The 15584-nt window shown below is 48.6% G+C and overlaps 1 protein-coding gene across 1 annotated transcript; it reads left to right on the forward strand.

The window, feature by feature from the left end:
- The first annotated feature begins 2180 nt into the window (after positions 1-2180).
- HSP90AA1 (heat shock protein 90 alpha family class A member 1) lies at positions 2181-9435 on the forward strand. The gene is made up of 11 exons (XM_071426439.1): positions 2181-2340; positions 4032-4190; positions 4284-4650; positions 5131-5264; positions 5729-6037; positions 6593-6758; positions 7028-7218; positions 7335-7482; positions 7809-8077; positions 8198-8531; positions 8691-9435. The coding sequence occupies exons 2-11, from the start codon at positions 4032-4034 to the stop codon at positions 8798-8800; spliced, it is 2187 nt and encodes a 728-aa protein (XP_071282540.1). The 5' UTR covers positions 2181-2340; the 3' UTR covers positions 8801-9435.
- The last annotated feature ends 6149 nt before the right edge of the window (positions 9436-15584 follow it).

A 15584-nucleotide genomic window follows, 5' to 3' on the forward strand; every position in this document is an offset into this window, starting at 1 on the left:
GATTTTTGATTAAATGTGTTAATGGATATAAGTACTGGAATATTAATTCATGCTAGCCAGTCTATTTCAGATGCTCAACTTGGAGAAGGGCAGGTTAGGCAACTTAAACTTCAATTCTCCAAAGTCAGACAGATGTTGAATAGAAGTCTGGGGCACATTTAAGAGCCAAAAGAAAATGGAAAGAAGTTGCACCTGAGATAAATTTTTGCAACAGAAACATTCTTTTTATTCCTCAAACAGCCATTCTTTAGAGCAAGGAGATTTGTCTAAATTCATGCTTACATCAGTGCATAATTTTAACATGTAGTTTCTCTGGGTATTTATATCCTCGAAAGTGGATCAGCTCCAAGAAGAAAGTTTTAGAAGGCTGGTCTGGAACACATGGGATGCAGATCATTCTCCTGAGATGCAGAAGATCTGCATTTAACTCCCTGCTCCCAATCAGGTCATTCAGGATATAAAAATACCCGCCCTGCTAAATGCTGCAATCACAGAGCTGCTTGGTATAATGAGATGTGTACATATCAAAGCCTTTATGCAGGATATGTAAATGTATGTATAAAGGTGTCTCTTGTGGTGCCCTTTGAACATCAACCGAGATTTCCCAGATGAACTGGCAAAGGCCACGTTCAGGCTGAGAATCCCAGCGGGTTTCAGGCTTTGGGCTGTTACAAACCCAGCAGCACTGGCCTACGCCTCATGTCTACTATTAGCACTTAAATCCTTAAGTAACTGCATAGCTATGTAGGTCTGCTGAGCCGCTTGGCTTCGGTCCCACGGCTCTTTGCAAGTGCACAGGCCGAGAGGCAGAATTCTGTTAACTCGCAGACTTATACTTGCTGCGTGAGAACCGGTGTTGTTTTCCCTGAGCAGGCGAAACGCGTTACCACAGCATCCCTAAGCTGTGATTCACCCGGCTACGCCCGGCAGCGCGACCGGATCCTGCCCGGCGAGCAGGGCAGGGGCAGCGGTGCCGCCCTCCCGCAGCCCCTCGTCCCAGCCGAGGGGACGGCGGCGGCTGCACAGCCCGCACACCTCCACTTGCGCACACACACAGAGCCACAGAGCTGCACACCTCCACCTGCACACACACAGAGCTGCACACCTCCACCTGCACACACACACAGAGCCACAGAGCTGCACACCTCCACCTGCACACACACAGAGCTGCACACCTCCACCTGCACACACACACAGAGCCACAGAGCTGCACACCTCCACCTGCACACACACACAGAGCTGCACAGCGCACACCACCACCTGTGCACACACACATAGAGCTGCACAGCGCACACCTCCACCTGCACTCCTGCAGAGCCACGCACCTTAAATCCTTAAGTAACTTAAATCCTTGAGCTTGCACAACTGCACCTGCATACCTGAGCACCCGCACACCTTCACTTCCGCACCGCCGCGCTCCGTCCAGTACACTCCCGCATCTGCACCCACACTCTCCCAGCCTCACACACCCGCACCCTCACGCACCCACCCTCACACACCTGCACCCCGCACACCTCAGCGCCCTCACACACCTGCACCCCGCACTCCCGCACCCTCACACACCTGCACCCCACACAGCTGAGCACCTCGCACTCTCCCACCCTCACACACCTGAGCACCCCCGCGCCCCCGCACGCCAGCGCACCGGCCGCGCAGCAGAGACAGGGGTTCAGCACAGGGAGACAGAGGGTGACCGCAGCCCCACACTCAAGCCCTGGGCAATTCCCGGCAAGAGCGGGGGGGCACCCCGAGTTTTCTAGGCCCTTCCCTGCCGCTCGGCGGGGGCGGGGGGAGAATGGGCGAGGAGGGCGGGGGGGGCAGAGACCCCGGCCCCGGCCCCGCCCCCTTCTAGGACGTTCGGAGCGGGGCTCGGCAGCTAGTGATGTCATCCAGCACTCGCGCAACCGCTCTGGGCCCCGCCCCTTTGGCACCGCCCAGCGCGGCTTCCGCGCACGCGCCCGCCTCCTTCCTGCTTCCCCCTCCCCCCGGAGTCCCGGCCGGGCCAATCGCTGGGGGCGCAGCGGGGCGGGGCGCGGGGAGCGCGCGCGCTCGCGCCCATTCAGCCGCCGGTCCCGCGGCGCCTGTCGCGGACGGCTGCGATTGGCTGCGAGCGGCACGGCCCCGCCCCTCGGGCGGCTTGTTCCGCCCCCGCCTCGCGGCCCCCTCCCCGCGCCCCCCCGCGCCGGCGGTGAAGGTTCCCGATGGTTCTGGAAGGAGGCGGATCCCGCCGTATATAAATCGGGCGGGCTGTGGGGAGCGCGCACTAGAGAGGCTACAGCGGAGCGAGAGGGCTGTGTCACAGCGTCAGTGCGGAGAGCAGCGCCCCGTCCCCCTGCCAAGGTGAGCGGTGGGGGCAGCAGCTGGCGCTCGCCGGCGGTGGATCGGCGCAGGGAGCGTTTTCTGACCGAGCCCAGGGGCTCGGTGGTTGGGGCGCGGGGCTCGTGCTGGGAGTTGCGTGGGTGGTGGGGGTGGGGTGTGCTGTAGGAGCCGCGTGGCGCTGGTTGTGCTTTCTTCTGTGCTTTTCTAGATCCTGGGAAAGGTGATCGGGGCTTACAGTCTGGGTATAGGGGAAAAGGAGACTGGGGTTGGTGATTCTGAAGGCAGCTTAATAAATTTGCATACTTGTAAGAATGGCGGCGGAGGTGGGGAAAGCGAGCAGCTCCGTGGGGGGGTTCCGGTATGGCAGCGGAGCGGCGGGCGCAGAGGGCGGTTATGGAAGGCTGTTCTTGTCCTGGGCTGCAGCTGCAGTGCCCCTTCCGCCTCGCAGCGTGCGCGGGAGGGCTGTGGGAGGCTGACCCGAGCACGCCTCGCTGCGGAGGTACCGGGTGGCCGGAGAAATCCGCTCTCAATGAATGGGCTCCCAGCCATGAGAATGCAAGATAGATGGAGGAGCGGGGGGGGGGGGGTGGAAGGCGCCGGACCAGGAAAGCGGAGAGGGGGAAGGGGGGGGGGGACGGGGACGGACGGGGTCGGGAGCAAGAGAAAAGGAGTGGCGGAGATAAGGGGGAAGAAAGACGTGGCATAAGCAGAAAGAACGGAGTATTACGGGGAGAAGGAATAGGGATTAGAGGAAAGGAGCGGCGGGGGGGAGGTTGAGAGTGGGGGCGGCAGGAAGGAAGGAGCGGGATAAAAGCGGGGGATGGAGGAGGGGAAAAAAAAAGGGGGATGGGGGCAGTAAGCGGCGTGAGGGGACAGGCAGGCAGGAGATGGGGCCAGGAGCGGGTTCGGGAGCTGCTCCGCTCCGCAGCGCTCTGGGGGGGTGGGGAATGCGCGGGCGGGAGGCGGGGGCAGCCAGGGAAGGCTCTGGCAGTTTCTAGAACGTGCCGCGGTTCCGGCGGGCGCCGCCAGGGGGCGCTGCGCCGCCGCTCCGCCCGCGGGCTCGGGGCGCGGTCCCGCGCGGGCGGGGGGAGCCGGGGCCGCTCGCGGCGGGGGCCGGGCCTGCGCTCGGTGCCCTTGGCTGTGCGGGGTTGGACAGAGCTCTGTCGGGTGAAGGGTCGGCTCCTGCAAGGGGGGCAAACGGGCAGCTATAGCCGGTGAAGGACGCGTATTTATTAACGCAAATATTTGTCCAGAGAAGCGAGTCCAGCTAAATAGTGTTGGTATCCAAGTCAGAGGTGGGGATAGCTGTGTATGTAAAATAGTCAGGGGTTGCGGCTAAGAGAGAAATAATCCAAGTAAAGATTTTAGGTACTTTTGTGAAACGGGAAAATAAAGGTCGTATATCAATCCATAAAGTAAAGGAAGGAGAGGGGAGCAGTCCTGTTTTACCTTAGGTGCTGCAGGGTAAAATGAATGTAAAGCAAGCCTGTTGTAAGGCTTATAATCTATTTTCTGCGTTCTTTAAAACTTCTGAATAGTCACTAGCTGTAAATAGGGTCTGGGAAGGGCTTTTTTATGTGTGTGTTCTCTGGTACTGAAACCACGTGGTTAATAAACTTGATCTCAGAATACCATTGTCACTGCTTGTAAGAGAGGATATGTTAGGTAAGCTGTTCTGGATGGAATTTCAACTCCTCCCTCTCCTTTCACAGATGCCGGAAGCTGTGCAAACTCAGGACCAACCAATGGAGGAGGAGGTGGAGACCTTTGCCTTTCAGGCTGAGATTGCTCAGTTGATGTCTCTGATCATCAACACTTTCTACTCCAACAAGGAAATCTTTCTCCGTGAGCTGATCTCCAATTCCTCCGATGTAAGTGCCAAAAGTATTCTGGTTAGTTCTGACAATTACTGACATTTTCTAGGAATAGCCAGGGAATGCTCAAGCATGTCTCTTCTCTTACAGGCTCTGGATAAGATAAGGTATGAAAGCTTGACTGATCCAAGCAAGCTGGATTCTGGGAAAGAGCTGAAAATTAACCTGATTCCAAACAAGCACGATCGCACTCTAACCATTGTGGATACTGGCATTGGCATGACCAAAGCTGACCTCGTCAACAACCTTGGTACCATTGCCAAGTCTGGCACCAAGGCTTTCATGGAAGCCCTGCAGGCAGGTGCTGATATCTCCATGATTGGTCAGTTTGGTGTTGGCTTCTACTCCGCCTACCTGGTTGCCGAAAAGGTGACAGTGATCACCAAGCACAACGATGATGAGCAGTACGCTTGGGAGTCCTCAGCTGGAGGGTCCTTCACTGTCAGACTGGATAATGGTGAGTGTTCAGTGTTCCTGCTCAATGACATCTTTTAAAGATGTTTGGCAATGGTGCATAGTCTGCCTTGGAAAAGACACAAGATAAACTAATAAAACTAATGTGCCACATCAGGCATAGATCCAGATCTTACCTTGTAATTTCTGTTAGCATAATTTGATATGTATGGAATGCCCAGGTAAATGGTGCATTAAGCTTTCAAAGCTTACACATGGAAAAGTATTGGTAAGATCTCAACAACTTTGTATGCAGAGTCTTTAAAGACCCTGAACAGAGTAGTAGACATCTTCTGAAGCTTGTTTGAAATACATGCAGTAAACTTGAGAAAGCATAACCTAGGCTGTTTTTATACACAGAAGCTCCATTTTGCTAAGGTGAAAAAAGAGCTGATAGAGCAGTGTGGTTTTTACAGAGTTAATAAAAACTCTATAAAAGTATTGCCCTGCTACAGCAAGGTAAAACATGTAAATTCCATTCTAGGTGAACCTCTGGGCCGTGGAACCAAAGTCATCCTGCATCTTAAAGAAGATCAGACTGAGTACCTGGAGGAGCGGCGAATCAAGGAGATCGTGAAGAAGCACTCTCAGTTCATTGGCTACCCCATTACACTCTTTGTATGTATCTTGCTTGAAATGCTAAATAAGTATTATCAGTTTCACAAGTGGGAGTTCATGTAAGAAGGAGCACTCAATCTTTCTTTGGTTAGTTTCAGTTCTCTCAGATATTACACTGAGGAAGCTCTGGGGAAACGTAGTTCTGTTACTTAAAATTGTATTTCACAGGACTACGTTAAAAAAGTTTCCCAAGCCAATAGTATTTGTTTCCAAACAGTTAATCTAGGTGTATTGTTAGGAGCCATTCCGTGTAATGAAGCTGAACAGTAAGAACTTGGCTCATAGCACATGGAAACACCCACTTGTGTCAGCACCCAGAATGAGAGTCCTCAGAGTGTGGGAGGGAGAGCTTGACACCATGTTCTTGAGGTTTGCTGGTTTCATGAGGCTGCAAGGGATACTTCAGCACTGTTACTTACTAAATTTACAGCTTCTGCAATTCAAGTACTGATCCTGTTTCATAGGTGGAGAAGGAGCGTGATAAGGAGGTGAGCGATGATGAGGCTGAGGAAAAGGAAGAGGAAAAAGAAGATAAGGAGGAAAAGACAGAGGATAAACCAGAGATTGAGGATGTTGGTTCTGATGAAGAAGAAGAGAAGAAGGATGGAGATAAGAAGAAGAAGAAGAAGATTAAGGAGAAGTACATTGATCAGGAAGAGCTCAACAAGACCAAGCCCATTTGGACCAGGAATCCAGATGATATAACCAATGAGGAATATGGAGAATTCTACAAGAGTCTGACTAATGACTGGGAAGACCACCTGGCTGTCAAAGTAAGTTTTTCTCTAGAGACACAGCTACAGTTGCTGTATCTGTAGATGTATAAACTGTAACACACAGCACTGAAGCTGGAAGGTTGCTTAGCTTAGCATGCTGCTAAACTGATCCATTGTGTATTGATGTTTATAATCTGGATTAAACCTGCAGTCAGGAAGTGCAGGTGCCTTCCCAGTTAATAGTTTAGTCACCATGTCTAATTGAACTTGAGACTAGGTTATATATAAGTACAAAAACTGATGAGGTTTGTAATTTGTCATTGAAAAGGTTTTGTGCCTTTTGTTTAAAGATGGGAAGTACCATTGGAGCACATTTGCTTTCTAAACCTCAGTATACTGTGTAAGGAGCTGAATGTGCTCTGAATTGGCCATAATGTAACACTAATTCAGTGTGTCTGTCTGAGGACAGGCTGTTCTCAGCAGTGTCTCAGCTGCTCTGTAATCTGATTTTTGATGGGTTGCAGTTTGTGTTCTGCATTTGAAGAGCTGTTAAGTGGTTATCACAGTGGAACCAGGCAAACTGACTAAAATTATCATCTTGTTTTCTCCCAGCACTTCTCTGTGGAAGGGCAGCTGGAATTCAGGGCTCTCCTGTTTGTCCCACGGCGTGCACCCTTCGATCTGTTTGAAAACAGGAAGAAGAAGAACAACATCAAACTGTATGTGCGCAGAGTTTTCATCATGGACAACTGTGAGGAGCTGATCCCTGAATATCTGAGTGAGTATAGTTCTGCAGAAAGTGTTCCCTGAAAAGTTTGAAGAACTGCTTAGCTATTCTGTAGTTTCCTTTTGTATGTAAAGAAATCTGGAAGGGGGAAAATTTCAGTTGTAAACAGCTGGTGAGCAGTTAGAAAAGTATTGCTTACTTCATGTTTATTGGGGTTCTATGGAAACAGATTGACAATTTCCAGTGGACAGAGGCAAATGTAGGTAGAGTGACTGGTAATACTTGTTTGAGACTAACAAAGGTAATTCTGTGGTTTGCAGATTTTATGAGAGGTGTGGTAGACTCTGAGGATTTGCCTCTGAATATTTCCCGTGAAATGCTGCAACAAAGCAAGATCCTGAAAGTGATCCGGAAGAACTTGGTGAAGAAGTGCTTGGAGCTTTTCACTGAGCTGGCTGAAGACAAGGAGAACTACAAGAAGTTCTATGAGCAGTTCTCCAAGAACATCAAGGTTTGTAGTCTTTCTGCTGAGCACTGCTGATACTTGCAGTTGCAGATGGGTGACTGTGGCAGTTCAGTATTTACATGAAGGAATCACTAAGTGATTTTTCTTCTTGCTTTTTGTAGCTTGGCATCCATGAGGACTCGCAGAACCGCAAGAAGCTCTCAGAACTGCTGAGGTACTACACATCTGCATCTGGTGATGAGATGGTTTCCCTGAAGGATTACTGCACTCGGATGAAGGAGAACCAGAAACATGTCTACTACATTACTGGTGAGTTGGGACCTGAAATGGTCAGGCCAACACTGACCATTTATAAATGCTGTTACAGGGTCCCCAGTTCCCTTGCTTGGCAGGAATGGGAAGCATTTTTTACCTGTAAAAAATGTATTTCAGGAAATAAAGATTTGCTTCCCAATCAGTTAGGAGTATTAAATGCTGGAGTGTCAGTTTAAACAGCTTGAGTATCTTTTGGGCTGTTGATGCCCTTTTTTCCCTGTGGTTGGGCCACGAAGCACCACAGCTGTTGCATAGGCTCTGCAGAAGCTGAACAAGCTGCTGTTAGTGCTGAGGTTCATCTGTGGTGGTGTTCGTTGCAGGTGAAACAAAGGATCAGGTGGCCAACTCTGCTTTTGTGGAGCGTCTCCGCAAGCATGGGCTGGAAGTGATCTACATGATCGAGCCTATTGATGAATACTGTGTGCAGCAGCTGAAGGAATTTGAAGGCAAGACCCTGGTTTCTGTAACAAAAGAGGGTCTGGAGCTTCCAGAAGATGAGGAGGAGAAAAAGAAACAGGAGGAGAAGAAAGCAAAGTTTGAAAATCTTTGCAAGATAATGAAAGATATCCTTGAAAAGAAAGTAGAAAAGGTAAAAATAGTACTTGGTTTACCTGTGTGTAAAAGTCAGTCTAAAATGAATTTTGGGTAAATCAGTTGTACTTGTTGAAATGCTTAAATTGCAAACTTGTGCTTTGTGTTCCCTCTGCAGGTTGTTGTGTCCAATCGTTTAGTTACTTCTCCATGCTGCATTGTAACAAGCACGTACGGCTGGACTGCCAACATGGAGAGGATCATGAAAGCGCAGGCGTTACGGGACAACTCCACAATGGGATACATGGCAGCAAAGAAACACCTGGAGATTAATCCTGATCATTCCATCATTGAAACACTGAGGCAGAAAGCAGAGGCTGATAAGAATGACAAGTCTGTGAAGGATCTTGTCATCTTGCTGTATGAGACAGCACTGCTGTCCTCTGGCTTCAGCTTAGAAGACCCTCAGACACATGCCAACCGCATCTATAGAATGATCAAACTTGGGCTGGGTAAGTTACCAAATCTGTCCTGGCTCCTGTGAACTTGGGGTGTATTGTCTTGGTCCTGCTTGGTAGTGTGGAAAATGAACCCTCAGGTGGTGAAGTACTGTGGAGATTAAAGGTTTGGGTTGTCCTGTCAGCATTAATGGGTGTGTGTTTCCTGCACAGGCATCGATGAAGATGACACTGCTGCAGAGGAAGCCAGTCCAGCAGTCACCGAGGAGATGCCACCTCTTGAAGGAGATGATGACACATCACGCATGGAGGAGGTGGATTAAACGAGTTTACAGGAACTCATGAATGTTTCCTTGGCTAATATGAATAAGTTATATTTTGTATATTATGAATGTTACCTGCCAAAAAAAATCTTTGACACTTTGTCTGCATTCCCTCTTTATATTTATTTTCGAAGATGTTATACCTTTATTTTTGTTACATTGCTTTTTCAGCTGATGTGAGATAAAAATGCCATTGAGGGAATATTTTCTTTAACACTGTACAACCCTAAACAGGCAAGTAAGGAGTAGTTATTTTTGTCTGTATTAGCTGGTTGCAGGTGGCAGGGTTTTTGACTTATTCTTAATTGCCAGAAATGTGGAAAGAAGTAACGAAGATGGGAAGACATCCGGGTGTTCAAGTTTGTTTAGTGTTACACAGCTCTTCAATTCTTAAGTGTCTAACATACAGTACCTAGTAACTAGGTATCTAGGAGAGCTGAATCTCTTGGGGAAGCTTTAATCCTTCTGCTCCTAACAAGGTCTTGATGTTTAAAGTTGTTTTTTATACTGTTCAAGGATTCTGGATTGCACTCTACCATAGAATAGAATCCACTGTAAATCTCTATTGTGACTTATGCAACTCTGCATGTACAGTTCAAACCTAGAACTGTAAGAATAAAAGTGTTAAGAATTGAGCTGTGTCACTGACTTGTCTGTTCACACTGAAATAAAGCTGCTCTGCCCCATGCCCACATGAGTTGCTGTTCTGGATCCTGAGCTCCAGCTGCTGCCCTCAATATGTAATGAACAGGGTCTGCTTGGTGATCCCACTGCAGCACCAGTGCCACACCAGAGCAGGAAGGGTCTCTGGAAAAGTGATTTGCTCTGAGTTGGGGTATAATTCACAGGGATGGTTCAGCAATTTTCTGAAGTCTGGGTGAATGGAGCTGCACCCCTGTTCAATGGTGCTTCTGGGAGGTGATAAGAGCTTTTTACCTCAGAAGTTGCCAGTACCATCACAGAGCCTGCCAGGGAATGAGGTGGTTGTGCTGCATTCTGTATTCCTTGGCATTTGTCTTGGAGAGTAGCAAAGATAAATTCTTTGTAAGCAGTTCCATTCAGCAGTTGGGCTTTGGTGCTTCTTGGGTGCCCTTTTGCTGACTTTAGGCAGATTGTATTTGGTGTAATGTCTTAAATTCATGATACAGGAGTTCCCAGTATAAAATAATTCACATATATATATTACACTGGTGTGTTGGTGTTCTTGTAGTAAGGTGAAAAGATGGAGTTTCTGGTCCTAAGTATATTCACAGGTACCTAAGCTCAGTTTCATGCAAACCAATTCAAAATGAGTTGGACAAGTTGTGGTTTGTAAGGAGACCTTTATGTCAAAGCAGCCCTTGGTGGGGAGAGGCTGACACGTTTTGTGGCTACACTGCAAGCTGAGGAATTCAAGCTGGTGTCTCTATATATGTCAGTTCAACAGACTGAGCTGGTTACACAGCTCCAAATCTGAATCCTGTATCAAAGATGAGAAATCAGATGGCTATGAAAATCAACTGCTTCAATGCTGCTTACACAACTGCTCAAGCCTGAACATATGTAACATGTGGGGCATTTGTCTTCCACACCTCACATTCTGTATCATGACATGAAATGTTCAAAATCATTTCACGTGGTTACCTCATAAAAGCCTGCAGAAGAGGCTGGTGCCTGCCCGTCAGTGAAAGCAGCACTGTCAAAGCAAGGGCATCATTTCCCTGGGCAGTGAGGCAGGAGCTGCAGCTCCCCCACAGCCCTGCCTGGGGACGATGGGGTGTGCTGTGATCTCAAGTGTCCTGTGCCTGGCAGGAGCTGTTTGCTCAGACTGGTTGAGGTGTCCCTGTGTTCCATCACCACCCCTCCCAGTGATGGATGTAATAACTGCTGCTGTAATAACAAACATGGCATCAAGCCAGATGCAGAAAGGGAGTTACAGTTTCTAATGTGTGCACCATTATTGACTTCCAGTTTTGTGTGTGGGTGACAGAAACAATGATCAGGAGGAAAAGACTTTCCTTCTGTGATGTTCAGTCTTGGAGGTTATCAGAAGAGCAGACTTCAGCAAGCTTTAGCTGTTGCTTCAAGACCTCAGTGTCAAAAAATAGGATTCAATAGTATCAAACCTAAGGGAGATTCTAAGGTATGTGTGACTTGTAACTAAAATCTATTCTACAAGATCTTGCGTAAAAAATGGTGAAAGTGTCTTCTAGTTAGTAACACTGGGATTTAAAATTTACATAATGCTAAAGACTTTTCCACTTGGTCAGTGATGGCACAAATCTTAACCTCTCTTGAAAACTAATTTAAGAGAATAATTCAGGTGAAACTTGCATGTTATCTGCAGTATTTCTTGCCCTGAGAACGCGTTGGGTGTTTTTGAATCATTCCCTGCATTACACTGGGCAGCCAGACCATAAGAAACCTGGACTCAAGGGAAATCAGAGCTTGTGGGGCTGGCACAAGTTCTGTGCAGGGCCAAGAGTGATGAGGAGTGGCAAAGCACTGGGAAATGATGGGAATGAACGCTGGAACAAACTTGCTGCACCCCTGGGACCCTCGGGCCCCCTCCTCACCCCCACTGCAGCCACAGGGCACAGCAATGGCATCCCCTGTGTGCCTGGAAGGGGGACACCCAGCTCTCCCTTGGAATGCTCTGTGTGACTGTCACTGCTGCCTGGCCCTGCCCAGAAGGGCTCAGGGGTGCTGTGGGGGACTCGGGCTGTGCTCCCCCTTGCAGCCACCATTTCACCTGCAGCCCCTCGCACACCAAGCAGCCCATGGAGCCCAGACCTTGCTGCTAACAAGAATGTGTAGCTAATTTTGGGCAGCCTTTGTGGGAGTAACGAGTCCCAGCCTTGTGTTTGGGTGGAGCAGGATGGTCATTTGTGCTCATTGAGCTCAGCTGGAGCTGCAGGCACTAACACTAAGTGAGCCTCCTCAGCTCCCACTTCAGCAGTGGGAGGTGCTGTGGGGTGGTGAGTGAGGTTCTTGGTTGCTATGTTTTGAAAATGGTTGGAGATTCTGAGGAGAGGGAGTAATCATCAGATTTTTAGTCTGGGTGGAGAAGCTAAGGAGATGGAAAGGCAGGTATGGGGAATAAAAGTGCAGTAAGAACAGGGTCTAGCTCACCTGGAGGCAGAAATGGGGTGAAGGCTTGTGAGCTGCTCCCAGTACAGCTGCTGTCACTGTCACCCCCACTGGGACTTGTTCCTGGTGCCTTTTCAGAGCAACAACCCACTGCTGGCTTTAGAGTGAGATGTTTGTTTTGCTGAGGTTTTTATACAGTAGTACCTTCTGCACTGCAGAAAGATGCAAGAAAGCCAGCTAGGATAGACATAATGGCAAGAAAAGGAATTTGATCTGGAAAAAAAGTAAAGGGAGTTCCTAATTTCCTATAAAAAGAACAAGAAGAAAGGAAATGACAATGTGGCTTTTAAAGGGTCAAATAAGATGTGCTTCTTTGTGAAAAACAGACCTGATCCATAGCTCTCTGGTAACTCTGAAAAAATACTGCTCCTGGTATTTAAAAACAGTAAAATTACTGTGCTGGATTGTAAAAGATTAAGAAGATGCTCAGAAAGCTCTTCTGTTTCCAGCTACAACAGTCCCTCTGCTCCAGGGAAGATATCTGCCCCAGAAATCACAGGATAAAGATCTCTGGTCGCCCTGGCTGCCTCTGGAGGGAGCAGGGGGTGCAGAGGGCCCCCACTGCTGGCTCTCTGTCAGCCCGAGGGTCCTGTGAAGGAAATGGGCTCCAGAAAATAAACTGGTGAGAGCACAGGGGAAGCGTCACACCCCTGGCCACCAGGCCTTGCAAACTGGGGGTCTGTGCTTTGAAATATACATATGTATAATATATACGTGTGTATTTTGTATGCACATGGGAAATGCAGTGACTAAAGGAGTGCAGGCCCCACAGAGGCAGCGCTGGAGCCTTGCAGTGGCACAAAGGGCTTTCTTTCACAGGAGGGTTTCACTCCCGAGTTTTCTTGCCGAATTCCGTGTTCGGAAGGAGCAGCTCCAGGTGCAGGGGGTTGAGCAGGGCCCATGTGAGGGTGCCGGGCCCGGCCCATAAAGCGGCAGAGGCGGAGGCGCCGGGGCCGCCATGGCCTCGGCCGGGAGGAGGCAGCGGCGGAGGAAGAGGCGGGAGGCTGGGCAGGACATGGAGCGTACGGGAGAGAGGGAAAGGGAGCCCCTGTGACAGGGCCCTGAGGGGGGAAGGGGATGTGGGAGTGCCCAGGGACTGAATTTTGGCAGTGGGGACCTGGAACAGGGGGTTGGCTTATGGCACAGCTTTGCATTTATCCCTCTCTAGTCTGGTCGGTTGTCTTCAGCACAAATACCTCTTAAAGCATTCAGAAAACTTGCAGTGCCTAAAAGAAAAGGAAAAAAAAACCCTCTATGGTCTGGTATAAGCTTCTATAAAAAATTTATATTTTCCTCATGAATGAAGGCTTATTGTTATAGAAGACAGTGGCTGCTTCTTATTTATTTTTAAACAGAAGCTGCCTTTGATTATGTGAAGGACTGATCAACTTTTCTAGCATAAAGGGAGTAGCCATGTCTGGGCATTTTATCTCAGAGAAGGTTTTCTCTAATGTGCTCTGCTACTCTACTTGTTTCAGTAGATGCTCAGGAAAAGGAAAAGGAGGATTCTGTTAAAAGCCCAGACTGTGTGGAAAGACTGGCACGAAAATACATGGTAACTTTTTAAATTGCTACTTTTTCTACCTGTCTACTAAAAGACAATTCAGAAAGTATTTGTTGGTTTGCCCTTGGCCTGATGGTGCAGCTGCCTCGGCTGGAAAAGATTGCATGAAGAACAGGTGTGGATGAATTAATTTAAATGGGAGGGATGGAGGCAACTCCTCCACTTCTGTGCTACCCTCTGGGGACGAGGGGAGCTGTTTGTTTGTAAGGTCTCTTTCTAAGCAAGAGCTTTAGAAGAAATGAGGATGTTTTGAGTCATTCATGTGCAGTTACATTTCTGAGCTGTAGGGTTACCAAATGCAAAGAAACAAAGAGAACCACAGTGCAAATTAAAAAATGTGTTGTAAAGTTACTCACAAGGCTGGAGTAACCATTGTTAGCAAGTGTGAGGCATGCTCTGGACTGCTTCCCTTTGTGGTTTTGGGGTGAGGAGTGATGAGAGAGGCTTCTGTTTTCCCCTTATATCTCACTTGCACAACCCAACCAGCACAACTGTGGGATATTTGGGAAGACAAGCTGGCTTCAGATGGGGAAGCTTTGGAGAAACTCAGCACCCACAGTTGGTACTAGAACTTGAGCTTCAGCCTGAAGCTACAGTAACTTCTACTTTGAGTGGAATTTCTTTCCTTTCCTCCTCTGCAGCAGAAGTGCACAGTGGAGTCAAGCACAGAGTCTGAGTCTGAATCCAGGGCAGAGGTAAGGACTGGCTCTGCAGTGTTCTGATGGTGATGTGATTCCCTGATGTGCATCCAACCCTTCCTTCAGCCTCAACAGGGAGCCTCCAAGACATGTTGTGGGGTTGTTGATTTTGTGCCTGGAAAAAACCCAAAACAACCCCAAACCCAATACTCCCCTTTCCATTGGGCTCTTTCTTACAACTGTTATTAACTTTAGAAAAGTTGATTCTAGGGGGATGAGGCAGGAAAGGGACAGTGTTTTAGGCAGACACCTGCTAAGAAAATGCTGACCTGAGCTGTTCCTGGTGGTTAACTTTCAGCAGCTCTGGTCCAATGAGATTTCTGCAGCTCTGGGTGGAGAAGACCTGATGCTGGAGTGGAGAACAAAATACTTAATTTGTGGGTTAATTTGATGCTCACTGTTGATCCATGTGAATCACTGTGCTTTGGGACTTGGAGAAACTGCTTGCCACTACTTCACCTTCCAGAAAGGTCAGGGCAAGGCTGGAGTTGTCTGTTCTCCTGTGAGAAACCAGGCTGGAAGTGCAGCTGTGTGATGGCAGGGCAGGGTGGAAGGGGGGCTTCCACAGGTCCCAGCCTGAGCAAAGAGCTGGCTGCTCTCACGGAGGCTGCTGAGGCAGGGGCCAGGACTGGGGCATTTCTGTGCTCTTTGGGGAAGCAGAAGGGCTTGGTGGGGGTGTCTCTGTCCTTGAAGCAGCACAAGAATACATGGTCACAAATGGGCTTGGACTTCAGCTCCTCTGATAAAGCCTTTGGTTTCCTGTTGAGCCCAGATTCCTGAGCCCTGATTTGTCTCAGCTGTGCTCAGTTCTTCCCCTTCCCACTGGAAGCAGCACAGCACTGACTGGCAGGGTGTTCTCTGATCCACCTGTGGTGGATCCTTTTCAAGAACTTTCCCACTTTCCTTGCTGTTAACTTCTTTTCCTTTGTGAGACTTGGTACCTGGGGTTTGCTTTCTAAAGGGAGTCTCCCTACATGGCTTTTTTTTTTCCCCCCATTAATAGGCCCAGACTCTAAGCACTATTTCAGAATTTCAAATCATCCCCATGTGAAAGAACAGAAAGGGACCTGAGTGGGAGGGAAGGTCTGTAAAATGTATCCTGACTATTATTATTTAAGTACTAGTTTGGTTTATTTTGGTGCCATGTAATTACTCATTGTTCTCCTTAGGGCAATGCTTTAAGTGCACAAAGACTTACCCCTGCTCTATTTGAGGTTAACTTTACCAAGCCTTTACAAGTTAGACTGAGACACATTTTTTATTCTTTTAGCAAAGTGATAATCTGGCTTCCTCTTTTCTGGGATTTTCACCTACTCTGTTTTTCATTTGGCAGCTTAAGGGAAAGTGCCTGATAAACCTATGTTAACTTCTCTTAAATAGGTTGTGCCTAGCC

The sequence above is a fragment of the Agelaius tricolor genome, unplaced genomic scaffold, assembly GCF_023055355.1.
Source record: "Agelaius tricolor isolate 1412-34295 unplaced genomic scaffold, bAgeTri1.0.p SCAF_5, whole genome shotgun sequence".
NCBI classification, from domain to species: domain Eukaryota; kingdom Metazoa; phylum Chordata; class Aves; order Passeriformes; family Icteridae; genus Agelaius; species Agelaius tricolor.

Coding starts and splice junctions, on each gene's coding strand:
- HSP90AA1 (XM_071426439.1), top strand. CDS start 4,032: ATGCCGGAAGCTGTGCAAACTCAGGACCAACCAATGGAGGAGGAGGTG. Junction 7,483..7,808: donor ACATGTCTACTACATTACTG/GTGAGTTGGGAC, acceptor TGTTCGTTGCAG/GTGAAACAAAGGATCAGGTG. Junction 8,532..8,690: donor AATGATCAAACTTGGGCTGG/GTAAGTTACCAA, acceptor TTTCCTGCACAG/GCATCGATGAAGATGACACT.